The 15013-nt window shown below is 39.2% G+C and overlaps 1 protein-coding gene across 1 annotated transcript; it reads left to right on the plus strand.

The window, feature by feature from the left end:
- Window positions 1-1331: 1331 nt before the first annotated feature.
- azi2 (5-azacytidine induced 2) lies at window positions 1332-14132 on the plus strand. Its single transcript, XM_042422661.1, has 8 exons — window positions 1332-1536; window positions 3786-4039; window positions 4837-4953; window positions 5261-5360; window positions 5854-5987; window positions 6398-6462; window positions 8952-9076; window positions 11747-14132. The coding sequence occupies exons 2-8, from the start codon at window positions 3821-3823 to the stop codon at window positions 12175-12177; spliced, it is 1191 nt and encodes a 396-aa protein (XP_042278595.1). The 5' UTR covers window positions 1332-1536; window positions 3786-3820; the 3' UTR covers window positions 12178-14132.
- The last annotated feature ends 881 nt before the right edge of the window (window positions 14133-15013 follow it).

Below are 15013 nucleotides of genomic sequence, written 5' to 3' on the forward strand. Positions count from 1 at the left end.
AGCCTTGTGATCATTCAACTGTTTGAATGGTTGCTTGCAACAGTCATTATTGGGCTTGCCTTATTTGGTGACGTGTGGCATTGGGATGTAAGTTACATTCAGACCGGAGCATCAATGTGAGGGCTAGTATGGTATTCGTAGGCCCATGTCTATCTATGGTGTCAGGTTTTGTTTTTTTGTTTTTTTGGTTGTGTCTTACATTTTTCTGTAATATGTGTGTTGAGTCTGTATTTCAGCAATGAAAAATTCAGCCAGTGGTGGAAAAAGTATTCAGGTCCTTTACTTAAGTAAAAGTACTATGAATAGTACTATGAGTACTTTGAATGTGAAAATACTCTGCTACGAGTAAAAGCCCTGCATTGAAAACATTACTTAAGTCAAAGTATTTAAGTATTATCAGCAAAATTTACTTACAGTATCGAAAGTAAAGGTATACACTACGCAGAAAATGATCCCTGTCAGTGTTTTACTATTATATATGATGTTTTTGTATTAATATTACTGCTGCATTCATGTGCATTTTGTTGCTGTGGTTATATAAGGCTGTGCTAATTGTAACTACTGATGATTAGTTTAATCTACAGTAAGGCATCATACACTTTAAGACCATCATATGTTTGTAATGTTGCTGTCCTATGAGAACCATGTATCTCTAAAAAGTCAACAAGTTCATAAAAAAAACGTCCTGTTTTCAGCTTTGTGACAATGCATTTTCCAGCCAATCCAAGCGTGGTTTAAAATAGTTTATTGAGCTTAAGAGGTAGGATCATTTTCTAAACCCTTAAGGAACATTTAATTCTTTAGTTCATCAGAACAATTCAAATTCAAAATCACCAGATTTGGAGATACATGGATTTAGCTGGACAGGAAGGGTATAAAAAATTGTAATCTGAAAAGTGAAGCTGTCAGACAAATGTAAAGGTGTAGAAAGTACAATATTTCCCTCTGAAATGTAGTGGAGTGGAAGTATCAAGTAGCATAAAATGGAAATACTCAAGTAAAGTACAAGTACCTCAAAATTGTACTTAAGTACAGTACTTGAGTAAATGTGCTTGGTTAAATTCCACCACTGGCCTGGGAACTCCCAATAATATATTTCCTCTAATGCCTCAGGTCTATACCCTCAGGTGAAATCAACTCTTAACATTTGCAGACTGTCAGTGAAGACCAGCAGTGCTCCTGAGTCAGTCGCAGTCAGTGTATCACTTCATTGTTTTTTTCTTCCTCTTTACATGCTGTCTAACTAAATCGCACACACTGTTCTTTCCATCATTTCCTGCCTCAGTGTGCACTGTTGTTTTCTACTAGTGACAGTACCAGCACACTCCATTTATGCAGCGCTTTTATTCTGAAATGACTCCAGCGGTGAAGTGACTCCCGGAAGTTTTTGTTTCCTCACCTGTCACTTCTGACAGGGTGCGAGTGTCCAGCCTCGTCTCTTTGTTTTTCTCCGAGAAACGGCTCTTCTTCTCTCAAGAATAAATGACAATCCTGTGTGGTCAACAGAGACCTAACTGAGGACAGCATCTACATACGGTTTGTAAAAGTCGAGAGTAAAAAAATGATTATAAAGGACTGCTTTTGCTTCACCTAGCCACGAATAGCCAGAAGACGTTAGCTAAACGCTAGCTAACTGTTATCGTCATAACAGATCGATTTCGACCACTGTAGCAGTTGATATATATTTTTTGTTTCTTTGCGTCATTGTGTGTAGGTTGTGTTATTCATCCTGATACCTATTGTACAATTGCCTGTCAATGTGTTTTATCGGTTGTCAACACAGCTTACGGAAGCTAACATCATAACGTTAGCATCGTATACAGACGAGATTCATTGATTGTTTACATCTCGATTATGGCAGCATTTCGTTGCCTCGTCGTACTAGTTTAGGTCTATATTGCTGTCATAACCCTGTTAGCCGTTAGCTCGCCTATTTTATCGACGGGAGTCTAATATAATGACGTTGCTCTTCGTGTCTTGTTTTGGGTTCACGTTGACTTTCGTTTATAAGTACTTGCTGGGGTCACTTTCGATTTCATGTTGTCTTCTGAAGTTGTCCCTTAAAGTTAAAGCGGCTATGTGTTAGTGTTTTTCTCGGTTTATATCCATAGCATGTATCTTACAAGCTGTCCAACTGAAAGTTATTTTTGTAAAAGCTTCGGCCCCTCGCTGTTAAAAACTTGGCTCCTTGGTGTTTGCTGCATCATTGCATGCTGACATCATCAACCAGCGTTAGCTGCACTGTCTGTGCTGCCGAGCGAAACAGAAAGCATTCAAGAGGCTGTGTTGTTTTACCTTGGTCGGTTGGACTGCTTAAATTATTGCTGAGTCAATTTGGACTGTGTTATATTTCTATTACAACAGGCCAGGTCACTCAGATCAGTGTGAGGTCACTCAGGTTAGTGTGACTCTTTTCTCCTCTTCACCTTGCACCATCAAAGTTAACAGAATTATACATCAGTTAACAATATTCTCCACATATTGTGTGTTTTTGTATGTACTACTACATATACTACTCCCTGTGTATGATTGTAGGGCACGCAGCCATGGGGCCAAAACCATAGTGCAGAGAAATGTTTTGAATATAAAAAAAATGAAAAAATGCAAATTTCTATTCACAGCAGCCATATAGAAAGATTATTATAGATCTGGAAATAAATGCCTTTATGCTTTCACATTAAAATGTTTGCACACCTTCACTATACATTTACACCTTTTCTATACTATACTATATTAACTATGTAGCTAAATGGTAACATATTTTTTTTTAATTCTGTGGAATAGATTGTTCAAATAAGCCATATAGATAAAGTTTGGTGGAGATTGAATCAACTTTACAGAAGTAAAACAATCTGTTATTGCAAGCTGGGCCTGATGATGGCGGTACTGAGTCCATCTGCAGCCTGATGTTTCGGGTCTGTTCCAGTCAGTGTAGTCACACCTAGAATTAGCAAAGGTATAGTACCTTTTGCTAAACTCTGTCATGCATTAAATAATGATGAAACAAAACACAACTGTCTAAGAAACATTTGAGCTCTAGATACAGCTACATCTGGTCCTTTCAAATTAGGGGACATAAAAAAATGTACACAATGTGTAAACCCCCTCAAATTAAAGCTGAAACTCTGCGTCATAGTCACAGTTTCCTTTCAAATCCAGATTAACAACAAACAAACTGTCATCATCTGACTATCTATGGACTAACTTTGAGTTTACAAACCTTTTCACTTTCTTTTGTAAAGGTATGTAAACAGCCAAACAGGTTTCGTTTTAAAATATTGCCACAATAAACCAGTTTCCACCCAGAGATCATTAAAGTTCAGTCTAATTGTATTCAACCCAAAGCCTCTTGATGATTTTTTTTTTTTTTTTTTTTTTTTTTTTGCATTTGTTGTTCAAAACACCTCAACTCATGTGGTTATTTCCTTGTGAAAAAGTCTATTGCACACAGGAAGTGATGCATTGTGCATTTCCTGTGATTTGTAGACCATCCCTTAGTAAGTGTGAGCAGAGGGGAGAGGAGTGCCACCTACAGAAATTTAAAGTGTCATCAATAGAACAAAGTTACAGCAGTGGGACAATGTTTGATTGTAGAGTAATCTGTTGGATATGCAGTACAAAGCATTGAACATGTGTCCCCCAGGATGTCCCTAAAAATGTGCAGATCAGGTGTTATAACAAGACTTTTCTGAATATATTTTTGCCAAATTCCAGTCAGCAGTCATTTTTTGATTTTGCTTTTACAAAAAAATCCTTTAAAATGAAACACTTCATGTACTCCCCAGGTCTTCTATCTGCTACAGAGTAGGCCTGTGCAGGCATGGAGCCCCTGACAGTGGATGATGACATTTGCATCCTTAAACATGAGACGGCCTACACGACTACCGGCGAGAGCCCTGTATCAGTGTGTGCCGGCGACGAATCTGTTGCTTCCCACTTCGCCCTGGTCACAGCCTATGAGGACATCAAGAAGAGGCTGCGAGACACAGAGCGAGAGAATACCTTGCTGAGGAAGAGGGTGAAGCAGCTGGAGGATAAGGTATAGATGTAAACGGCCAGAAAGGGGTGATGATGGGAGAGAGGTAAGGAGAGGATAGAAGAGAGAGATAAGAGCTTGAGAAGAATGAATCAAAATAATATATTGCTTATCCAGATGGCTCAACAGGCAGAGAGCAATGTTTGGAACATTAGAGCTATAAACAGAGATGAATGAAAACATTTTTTTTTTTTTAAATTTTCCAGGACATGAGAATTATGGGCAAACGCGAAATGCATAGGGAAAGTTTGGAAAAAGTCAACAGATTCAACATTACACAAAATGCGAAATGTTTGCCTCCGGCCCAGGAGAGTCTGCATGCCAGCATCATTAATATTGTTGGACTATAGTCAAAGCTATAAAACAATGAGAAATAAATCTGCACTGTCTAAAAACAGAGAGGAGGTCTGGAAAAGTATGGCATTACCAAACAATGTGTTTGGGCACCACACATTGGGGGAGAAGGCTTCTGAAATTCGATTTAAAAAAAAAAAAAAAAAAAAAAAAGATCCAGTACGATTCAGAGGGAGTTATTAAAACAAGAAGTGTCTTAATTCAGATGGAAGGCCAAAGTGAAAAAGCTGCACAACATGTGGGCAGAGTAGCTTCTCTAGAAGTGACTAATCTCTTCATCAGCCTGGGTTTTATCTGCTGCAGCGTCTGCCCTGTGAAGATAGGATGTGGTGGGAGGAAAGTAACTTCCGACCACAGATATTTAAATGAAATTAAACTGGTCTCTTTTCTTCTCTCATATCACTTAATGTTTATTTTCAACACATATTTTGTTGTCACTGATATAGCTCTTCAGGCCTGATGCACCTCCATCAGAGGGTCCCCAGTATGTGAACAAGGCCTTCAGTGCTTACCGAGGTATCTATATAGAGAAGGAGGACCTGCAGATGGAGCTTAACAAACTGGTACGTTTACTAATGAATTGAAACTTTCTTGAACTGACACTAAAGTTTGGAACAAAGTACAAGTGTGTTACAAACCATAACATAATGCAAATCAAAGTCTAAACTGACTGTTTTATCTGTATCTAATTCTTACACTGTCATTTCAAATCAAAACTCAAGTAGCACCACAAGCTTGTGATACCCATGACACAAAATACAGCACAGGTGCACCTGTCTCCCCTCAGACCAAGTCAGTGTTTGCTGCATTGGTATGAATCCTTCATTCTCCTCCTCCTGTGCCTCACTGTCTCCCCTCTTTTTCTGTCAGAAAAAGGAGAAGAGCGAGAGTGAGAGGTTGCTGACAGAGCAGCTCCAGCACAAAGAGTTGGAGCTGCTTCAGCTGAGGACAGAGATGGAGACCAGCCAAGGTCAGTGAGTCAGTGAGGCAAAGGCAATAATGCTCTACTTTGTAAAGTTTGAAGTATGACATGCAAAACCAGAGGTGGAAAGTAACTAATCACATTTACTTAAGCTTCGTTCTTAAGGGTATTTGTATTTTACTTGAGTTCTTCCATTTTACGCTACTATATACTTAATGAAATGTATGTTTTCCTCCACTGTGGTTATCTGACAGTTATTGTTACTCTTCAAATAGAGATTTTACAAATAAAACCTGTGATCATTTACAAAATATAATGATTAGTGTAGATTAACCTACCCAAAAGTATATAAATTATCTGCTCCACCTCAACCCCCCACAGTATTAAAATACTGCTAACACATTAATGCATCAATAATAATAATACAATATAATATATGTTATATATTTGTATTACTTAGTTGTATGAAAAGTATTTCAACTTGACATTTATTCTCTCAATGACAATAGCAATTGGACATTTTTTTCTATTGTGTGTCCAGTGATGAAGAGCCTGAACAGCCCTCAGGACTACTGGCAGTTGGACAAGGTCAGCACTGAGCTAAAGATCCACAAACTTCAGGAGGAGCTGGAGAGGGTGACACTGGAGAACAGCAGACAGCTGGAGAGAAGTGGGGTAAGAGAGGGTGGGGAGAGTTAGATAGAGAGAGAGAGAGAGAGAGAGAGGGAGGGAGGGGAAGATAATGACGAAAAGAGGACAGAGGAAAGAAGGGGTGAGATAAGAGGGGCTGGAGAGAGCAACACTGAAAAACAACGCATTCTGGGAGAGATGTGGCGTAACAAGAAGAAGGGAAAACAGGAGGAGGTGTTAGGGCAGAGCGAGACAGGATGACACTGGGAAACAGACTAGAGGAGAGAAGTGGGATTGAGGATGAAGGGCAGGAATGAATATGCTGAAGGATGTAAGAAAGAAATGTGGGTTGAAGGGGAGAGAAGGAATCCTGAGCTGTGTAATAATTAATAACCATGACAATACAACTTTAGGCAAGTCCACTCTCTATCTGGCATAACTTGACTCTGTTTTAGGAGGAACTCCATGGCCTTAACGGACCAGACTTGGACCAGACCTGTGACGCAAAGTATAAAGCCAGGTATAGTGTTTTATGAATATCAAGGAAGAGTGGCTGCCAATTTGATGTTCAGCCCTCATTTCAGTGACCTTTAAGGTGGAGTCAGTCATTCTGGAGAAAGATTGTTTGTATTTAAACTTAACACCCAAACAAATACTCCCCCCTCCCTTGATTCTCCCTCAGAAGCTCCGCCCCTGAATTCATGGACGGACACGCATTGCCAAGGCAACAACCAAAAACTCCAGAGCGATGCATTAGCTGTAGAGTGACTTCTGTTCCTCTCATTATCACAAGCAGAGAAAAAAAAAATTGTCTCATGTGAGCACAACAGTCCATCCACACTCTCCGCCTCTCTGCAGCCTCCCCACTTCTCACTCCACCTGCGTTCAGCGTCTCCGTCCACAGAAGCAGCTGTCTGTTAGCAGAGAGGAAAGCAACAAACTGCTCTCACTAGGCTGACTAACAGCAGAAATTTACTAAACCAAAATAGTTTGCATGTCAGCTTAACGGGAAGAAATCAGCAGTGTTTGTATTTATTGATTAATTGATGCGGTTATCAACACATATACAGCAGGATATTTGTGTGAACAGCTGTCTGTTCAGATTACGCTTCACTAAATGTGACAGAAACAGTGTTAAAAAAATGCGTGGGGTCTCCATGAGACATTTAATAAAATGGAAACGTATCTGTTCTGTGAGAAAACACTTTTTATGTGAATCGGCCCCTCTCTCTCCAGTTCGCCAGCACTCCCTCACAATTCAGCGGGTGCTGGAGACGGGAGACTGTCATGTCCTCACACAGACAGCTGCTCCGAAGACTTCCCCCTGACCAGTGCACGAGCACGAACGCCCCCTGCTGATTGGCTGGAATACTGTTTAGTGGTACAGTCCAAGCCACTTTGTTTGTTTCCCATTTACAGAGCCAGTGCTGTGTATGAGCACTGGACTTTTTTTTGTCAGTGCACACACAGAACAGACCACTAGTGGACTGTGTGGAGATATTTGAGCTGAATTTCAAAAAAAAAGAGTGTATTGAACAAATTTCTCCAGACTCACTGACTCTACCTTTTGAGTCACAAAGCTAGTAAGTAGGAGTAAGTAGTACTGTTGTAATGGTAAATAAAATAGTGACCTTTCAGTTGTTGATAGTCATAATGAACAACCATCAATAGTGGCAATGAATCAAGAATTTATTCACCCGAATGTCAACTCAAGAGACCAGAGTTTTTTTTGTTGTTGTTTTTTTCTGACCTTACCCATCCTTGTTTTCAACTGCCAATGCAACAATATCATGACTTTGACATAAAAGAAGCCAACTCAATGTTCACTGTTATGTATCTCTAGCACATGTTAAGCCTGCAGGCAGAGTTTTATACATCGTTTTTAATGGAAACTGAATCCAATTGCTTCCCAGATACACAGAAACACATTCATCAATCTGCTCGCTAAAACACCAGTATGGTTCTTAAAAACATTTCTAAGAAAGGTACTAGAAGTGACACATAGAGCAGGTTTGGGACAAATGGCATGTCAGAGACTACACAGGTCAAATAGGTGTTTGGTTACACATGATATGTGATGTTGCCCTTACTGGATGTCTTGTATGGTCTCTCCTCGTGTGTGTAACATGGATTGTAGTTGTCTGCTTTGGCCACTAGAGGAGGGTGCAGCTTTATAGGGAACATTTTAACCGTGTGTGCAAAACAGCCAATTATATGCAGTTAACCTCAGAGGCAACTGAACTCAGTACCTGCTCAGCACCAGCTTAACCCTTAGAACTTGTATCCATTATAAATGGTTTAACTGTTCTGATGAACTATACACAAGTTAAATGGCATATAGAATCGCCCTCCACCTACTTTTTATATGAAGATAATCCCCAATAAATTAGTATCACCTTACATTTCATGAATAAAATTCTATTTGTATTGTTTCACGTGTCAGCAGTTTTCACTTGGTGTTTATTTTAGCAGCACAAAAAGCTTTAGTTTTTCCTCACAGTTTTTCTCTTTAGCTTTTCTGCAGTTTTAGGCAGGTGTTTTAAGTTTAAGGCAAAGTGTTGATGAGATCTTGCATCTTTAGGTAAGGTGTAGATAGGACAGTTTGTAGGTGTTGCTTGCATCAAATACCGCAATTTTTACTTTGTTGTCGGCTTAGAATGCAGATGATGGTACTACAAGGTTTAGCATTTAACCCAACAATACAGTGTGTCTTTTCTGTCCAAAATCATAGTTAATGTACGTCTCTGAATGGAGCCTAAACAGGCTTTAGTAATGTGAACTTATGCTGTTAAATGATTATGCTCAACCCCTGTTTTTATACATGCATCAGCAAAAAAACAAACCACATAGCAAAATTAAATATCAATATCAAGAATATTTGAATAATATTCCAATGAAACTATCAGCCACGGTATGTAACGCAACTTGTGACTTTTACCACAAGATCCTGTCTGAGAGCAGAAATGCTTTAAATGTAATATTTAAATCAGACATTCTGTGCATCTGTAGGGAGAGGAGCATGCAGCAGACGTACGAGGCTTTGTGCTCTGAGGTCACTCGTCTCCACTCAGAGTTGAAGCACCAAACAGGCCTGATCAGGAAACTCAGGCCGTTGGCCAGCGAGACAAGACAAGGTAAGGAACCCACAGAAACATGTTGGCATTGCTTGTGTGTATTTTGTTTCATCAATACAAATCATTCCCACTGGAACTCATGTATTTGTGTCTGTATAAATGAAAACCCACCGGCACTGCTCCCCCCTACTGCCTTTTCACACTTACTCAGCTCGCTCCAATATCTGCAGCTCGGGGAGCATCTTGTCTCCCCTACAGTCCCCTATAGCAGTTTCTCACAGGTTACCACTGAGATGCACTCAGTGCACCCTTGTTAACTTTGTTCAGGTTTCTTACGTCATCCGGACTATGATTAAAGCAACAGGCAATTCTGATTTTACCTTAAGGGACCAGGTAATGCCTTTTGTTTGTTGTAAAGACTTTCTCTTTGAATTTATGTCTTTTTTATGATCAGATTTATTTTTTTTAACTTTAAATTATTTGTATTGTAAAACATAATAATGTGTAAATGTTTTCTTTTAGGTAAATGTCATATGACTAAATGTGATAATCATTGTTATCTCTGTATTTGACTCGTACATCTCATCCAACCTGATTATATCTAACTAATTCATTAAAGTAATTGTTCACCTACCATTCAATAAGCAAAGCAAAGAGCCCTTACAGGAGCTGTCTGTACCTTAAACTTAAAAATGTTGCATTGTTACAGTTCAGTTATAATTATATATATATTATATATCTATAATACTGTCAAATGCCCTTTATTGAAAAGATGTCAGAGACAGTTACCCCCCAAAATACTGGATAGACTGATAACTTGCACAAGCAGAAAGGGGAACATATGAAGTTAAAAAACATATCACAGTTATATAATGTGTAACTACAGAGACTTTTTTTTTCATAGCCAACCCAAATGAGTGAAATAAAAGTGCAGACAACATATTTAACGTATTCAAACTGACAAAACTGACGTGACATTTTAAATGATATCTCTTCAACCTGAGCGTCAGGTAGTGTGATTTATGTTTTTATTTGAAGTTTAGCGTTCTCTACACAGGAACTAATGCGGCTAACATCAAAGGCAAGGAGGGGGTGACTACTGCCTCTCTTCAGATAAGGGAAGGCTTTTCTAAAGAATTACTACTTACTCAGAAGATTTCTCCTTCTGCTCCTTGTTTCAGTTTCTATAAAGGTGTGATAGGACTGCAAATATTACCGAAGTACTCAAACACTTTGATAAAGGACATCATGAAATGATCTGTCCCCCCTTCCCTACCTCTGTGATGATGTATTCTACCCTAGCAGAGATTACTTTTGTTGTCTATTCCCTCGGTGTGTCAGAAGAGGAGACCAGAGGTGAAAATTAGAACGAAATACGGCAAGAAAATAAATCTTGGCCTATTTATTCCACTGAATAAGAGGGTAATCCTGCAACTTAGATGAGAGAGGAATGGGGGAAGCAGGAGAGTGGCAAAGAAAGGGAGAGTCAAAGAAGGAGGGGGAGGAGAGCAGGCTATGTATTTATTCAGTCATATTCTGCATCTGTATTCTTGTAATGTTCCTCCTTTGGAATCACTTTTATTCAAATCCTAGACTCAGGAGACCCTCTCATGGAAGAGTAGCGGGGAGGGATGGATGGAGAGAGGTAGGGGAAAAAGCGAGAGGAGATACTCTCATTTAAACTTTATTATTCGCTCAAGATGATGATTTAATAGCAAAGAAATGATGTGTGTGTGTGAGAGAGAGAGAGAGAGAGAGAGAGAGAGAGAGAGAGAGAGAAATTGGGATATTTGATTTGTGTTTGGATATGCTTGGTATGAAATAAGTGAGGCTCGGTTTATGCATAGAGGTTTGATGAGGTTTTGTTCTGGTGGGTTTTGTGTGATTATTTTGGATATTTCCTGATTCAGAGGCAGTGATATTTACATGGTGCAGAGGTTTTATTGTACATAAAACCTGTATGGTGTGATATTTTACTTCACTCCTTTATACTTCCACTATGCGGCCTATTAGCTTGTCAGGGATCAAAAGGCTTTGCTGAGTGCACCTTAGAATTTGTTAATCTCTTTAGAAAAGGTAATTATAATCCATATGTAAATAAGGACAGATAATAAATACAGAGGTGCGATAGTGGTGCCAAATACAAAAGTAGACCTCTTCCAGCTGTTGGAGGGGGGGGGAGTAGATCTGATGAATTAAACAAACAAATCATTTTTTTCATACACCACCTTATACATCAAAAAATTAAACTAAATTAATCTCATCCTTAGTCTTACAAACTATCCACTTGCCTTTAAGTCTGTCACTTATTTTTCCTGTCTACTGGTGATGGATGGTGGAAATTGAGAACTTAGAAATGATATCCATTTTTGACATATAGCTGTTGAAATACATAATATTTATAATCTTTTGTGCTCTATTAATGTGTCCACAGTTGCAGTTAATGCGCTCTAAATGAGAATATTCTTTGGGCTAAATATTAAAAATCTGACTTCACTGAGTAATATTTTGAGCTTTTTTAAATTTACCAAATAAGCTGCTCCCAAGAACACCAAAATATAATATGAAATTATAATGCATAATAGTAAACAAAACAATGAATCTCACAACATTTGGTTGATACTGTGCTGGTTGCCGTCTGTTAAAACCATGTTTTATACGACAAATGCAACTTTTATCCTTCACACTGTCCCTCCCCTTCTATCCTTCCAATTCTCTCTCTGTTTCTAGCTGCCTCAACAGTTCCAATCCAGTGTCTGGACGACGTGGAAAAGAACAACAACCACCCAGTTCCTAGGGCATCAGTGCCTCGTCCCCCTAGTGCCCCCCCACTCCCCTCATGCTCTGGCCGCCCATGTCCCCCATCAGGCACCCCGCTGCCGGACAGTCTGAGGGAAGATTGCTGGTACAATGGGCCCTGGCCCTCCCAGCACTGTTCTGGAGAGGCTCTGGTTAGGAGCGACACCTGCTCTGTCGTCCTGCCCCCGCCTCCCCTGAACCAGGCCTCCCTGGATGACAGTTCAAGGTCCTTCCCCAGTCCCCCCAAGCCCAGTGACGCCATGTTCTGGGAGGGACACTCCGCTGCATCCAACTCGTCATCCTCAATGGGAAACTGCAGTCCCAGGAGCCCTCCCAATACTGAGTGGGCCAAGCCCTATTGAGAGGAACTTCAACAGGAGGATAAATGATGAAAAAGAGAGTGTGTAATTGGATGGAAAATAATGGATGGATGAATGACTGGACCTTCCAACCCTGCCACATAGCTACCACCTAACCTGCCTTAAGTTGATAAGACCACTCCTCTGGGCTGGACTAGACTGGACCTACTGGTTGTGGGAACTAAATGAGGTCAAAAGAGGCCTTTTCGAGGTAAAGACTCCGTAAACTCATTAATTTGGCATCTCTGCACACCGCATTGGTGAACATATGGGACTTTGCAGAGGAAGAGAAGAGTTGATGGAAGACCCTTAAGAGAATCAATAGTTTGTCCATGTGTATGTGTTCTTGTATGCACATGCATAAGTGTGTGCAAGCATGCATACAAGCAATTTTATTTCTGTGTGTGCATACAGTACATGCACATCAGAGTGTGCCTGTGTGTGCAGATCAGTATGTGGGCATCTTACGCCTGCCTGTATCTGTATCTCGTCATAATAAACCTAATAGGGCTCAAAGGGCCTCTTTCTCCATTCACTGTGGCCAGTGATCACTGGGGCCACAGCTGGACACATAGTACTAGAACTTGTAAAACTGTACTCCCTCAAATGCAAGTCTTTTTACATTTGATCGTTGTAAAGTATACAAGGTATGTAGTCCCATGTTTGTCTCATGATCGTGTGAAGGAGATGTTTAGGTATGAGGAATTGATGTGTTTGTTTTTGTACTGTGATGGAGACAGACATACAGTAACTGTAGGATAATCACAGATTTTTTTTGTTCCAAACTTAAACTGTCACCAAATGAAGTACTCGACATAATTTTTCTAAAAAATTGTTTTTCATTAAAGTTCTTACAGAATATTGTCAAAGTAGGCTGTCAATCTATATCTATGTGCTTACCAAATCATTTTTTGACAATGCAGTGACAGTATTTGGATTTTTGAGGAGATTGCATAATGAGTAGTGGGTGATCATTTTAGTCAAAAAATGTAATGCATTCTGAAATATATCACTCCACCTTCACTGGCACCAAAAAAGGTTCAACTGTTTACAATTTCACACAAAACTCCACGACTCAAGCAAGCCTCCTTAAACCTGCCTGTTATCACATATTCAATTCTATCTACTGTCAGACAATATCTGTTGTGTTGTGTTTTCTTTTCTCAGTTGGAAAGGGAAATATAGATGTAAGGCTGTGCATTGTTGGATGCTTTTCTGTGGATTTTTTTATTTGATGGACTCATGGATTAGGCTTCGCACACTCCCCTGTAAAATGATTAAGTTGGAAACATGATATGGTTTTGGGACATTTTAAATAATAGAAAATGTATCTAAACCCTGTACTGTGCCGATGTTAATCTACGATACATTTGTTTTGCAGTATGTGGGATGTGGTTGCGTGATGAGGGAAGTTTCTCTTTTTTAAGAGTCAGATGAAAAAAAAGCTGAAGGATGGACAAAATAAAATACATTGTGAGTAGAATACAAGATATACAGAAGGAAGAATGTGCTGATCTGTATAAAAGTTTATGGTGGGCTTCAGCACTCTGCCAAATGCGGTTTTGCACTCCAAACCAGAGACTTTGGTTATTCCCCCCCCCCACCCCCAAGATTTCTGATGTGTTAAAGAGCTGCCTACAATGGTGACAGTAAGTGTGTTAACCTTAAGAAATGTGAGCTGTGACTTGACAAAAAAGGTGCACAAAGCACAAAGGCCAATGGATGTTGTTGAAAAGAATTTTGTTTTTCCATTTTCTCCAGTTTGTTTCATAACTGTGGTCTTTTTTTCCCCCTTGATTTTCAATAAATGTTATTTTACAGTAGTAGTTTCATACTTCTGTAAACGATTTGCAAACCAAAATGCAATGTACAGTAGATATGGATTATATTTTAGATTTACTGCACTTCAGACTGTTTGTAAATATGATCAATTAAACGAATGAAAGGAAATAACTGTTTGAGGTTGCTCTGTGACTTTATTGATATTTTTAGCAATGAGTTTCTGTGGTTTAGTGTAATAAACTGTAAGCTTTGACATATTACACTAGTTTACAGTTGAAACCAGCAGTTTCTGTCCACATGCAGTAGAGTATTTACATTGAGATATTTGGTTTACTCTTACCAAAATCTCCAAAACATAAATTCCTATGAACTAATAAACACTGAGTGTGATGGAGACTGAACCTGCTTAGTAATGAAATGGTCAATCACAAAGCAGCTGGTGCAGCCGATTTAAGTATCAAATTATAAGGCTACGACAGCGTCATGACATGTTTCATATGGAAACACGAACACATGAAACAGGCACCTCAGACATCAAATACACATTATTTTCTACTTTTTACTGCTTTTCATGAAAAAAAAAAATGAATACAGTAATCTCACCTTCAAATTCCTTCTGTTAGTGTGGTCTGACTTTAAGGCCGACAAGCCCAACATTTGAGAGGAAATCAAAGATAATCATTCTGCTGCATGTCTATGTTCAGATAAACTGAAATACAGAAAACTTTTCACATGGAAAATCTGTCACATATAACTAGTTAAAACCTAAATATAGCCACCATCATTAATCAGAAACGTTGCAATGACTACCTACTTTCAAATTCACTGAAGGTGACATGAAGTGCACAATGCACTGCAGGCAAATCAAAGATACCTGAATGCGAGAGCTATTGTGACACTTTCACAGCAAAAAGAACCCATCAGAAATACAAGTCATTCACGTCACATTTTACTGAAGACAAAAAACAGGAGGGCCAAAGTTTATCTAAAGACCAATGCATTCATCAGCATTTCATGTGTCATAGAATTTGTCACTGATAATACACTTAACTGCCAC

This window comes from Thunnus maccoyii, chromosome 10 (assembly GCF_910596095.1).
Source record: "Thunnus maccoyii chromosome 10, fThuMac1.1, whole genome shotgun sequence".
Lineage (NCBI taxonomy): Eukaryota > Metazoa > Chordata > Actinopteri > Scombriformes > Scombridae > Thunnus > Thunnus maccoyii.

What these genes read in the sequence shown, in the direction of transcription:
- azi2 (XM_042422661.1), top strand. Translation starts at nt 3,821, where the DNA reads ATGGAGCCCCTGACAGTGGATGATGACATTTGCATCCTTAAACATGAG. An exon ending in TGAAGCAGCTGGAGGATAAG is followed by an intron (nt 4,040 to 4,836) that starts GTATAGATGTAA and finishes TCACTGATATAG; the next exon opens with CTCTTCAGGCCTGATGCACC. An exon ending in GACAGCTGGAGAGAAGTGGG is followed by an intron (nt 5,988 to 6,397) that starts GTAAGAGAGGGT and finishes ACTCTGTTTTAG; the next exon opens with GAGGAACTCCATGGCCTTAA.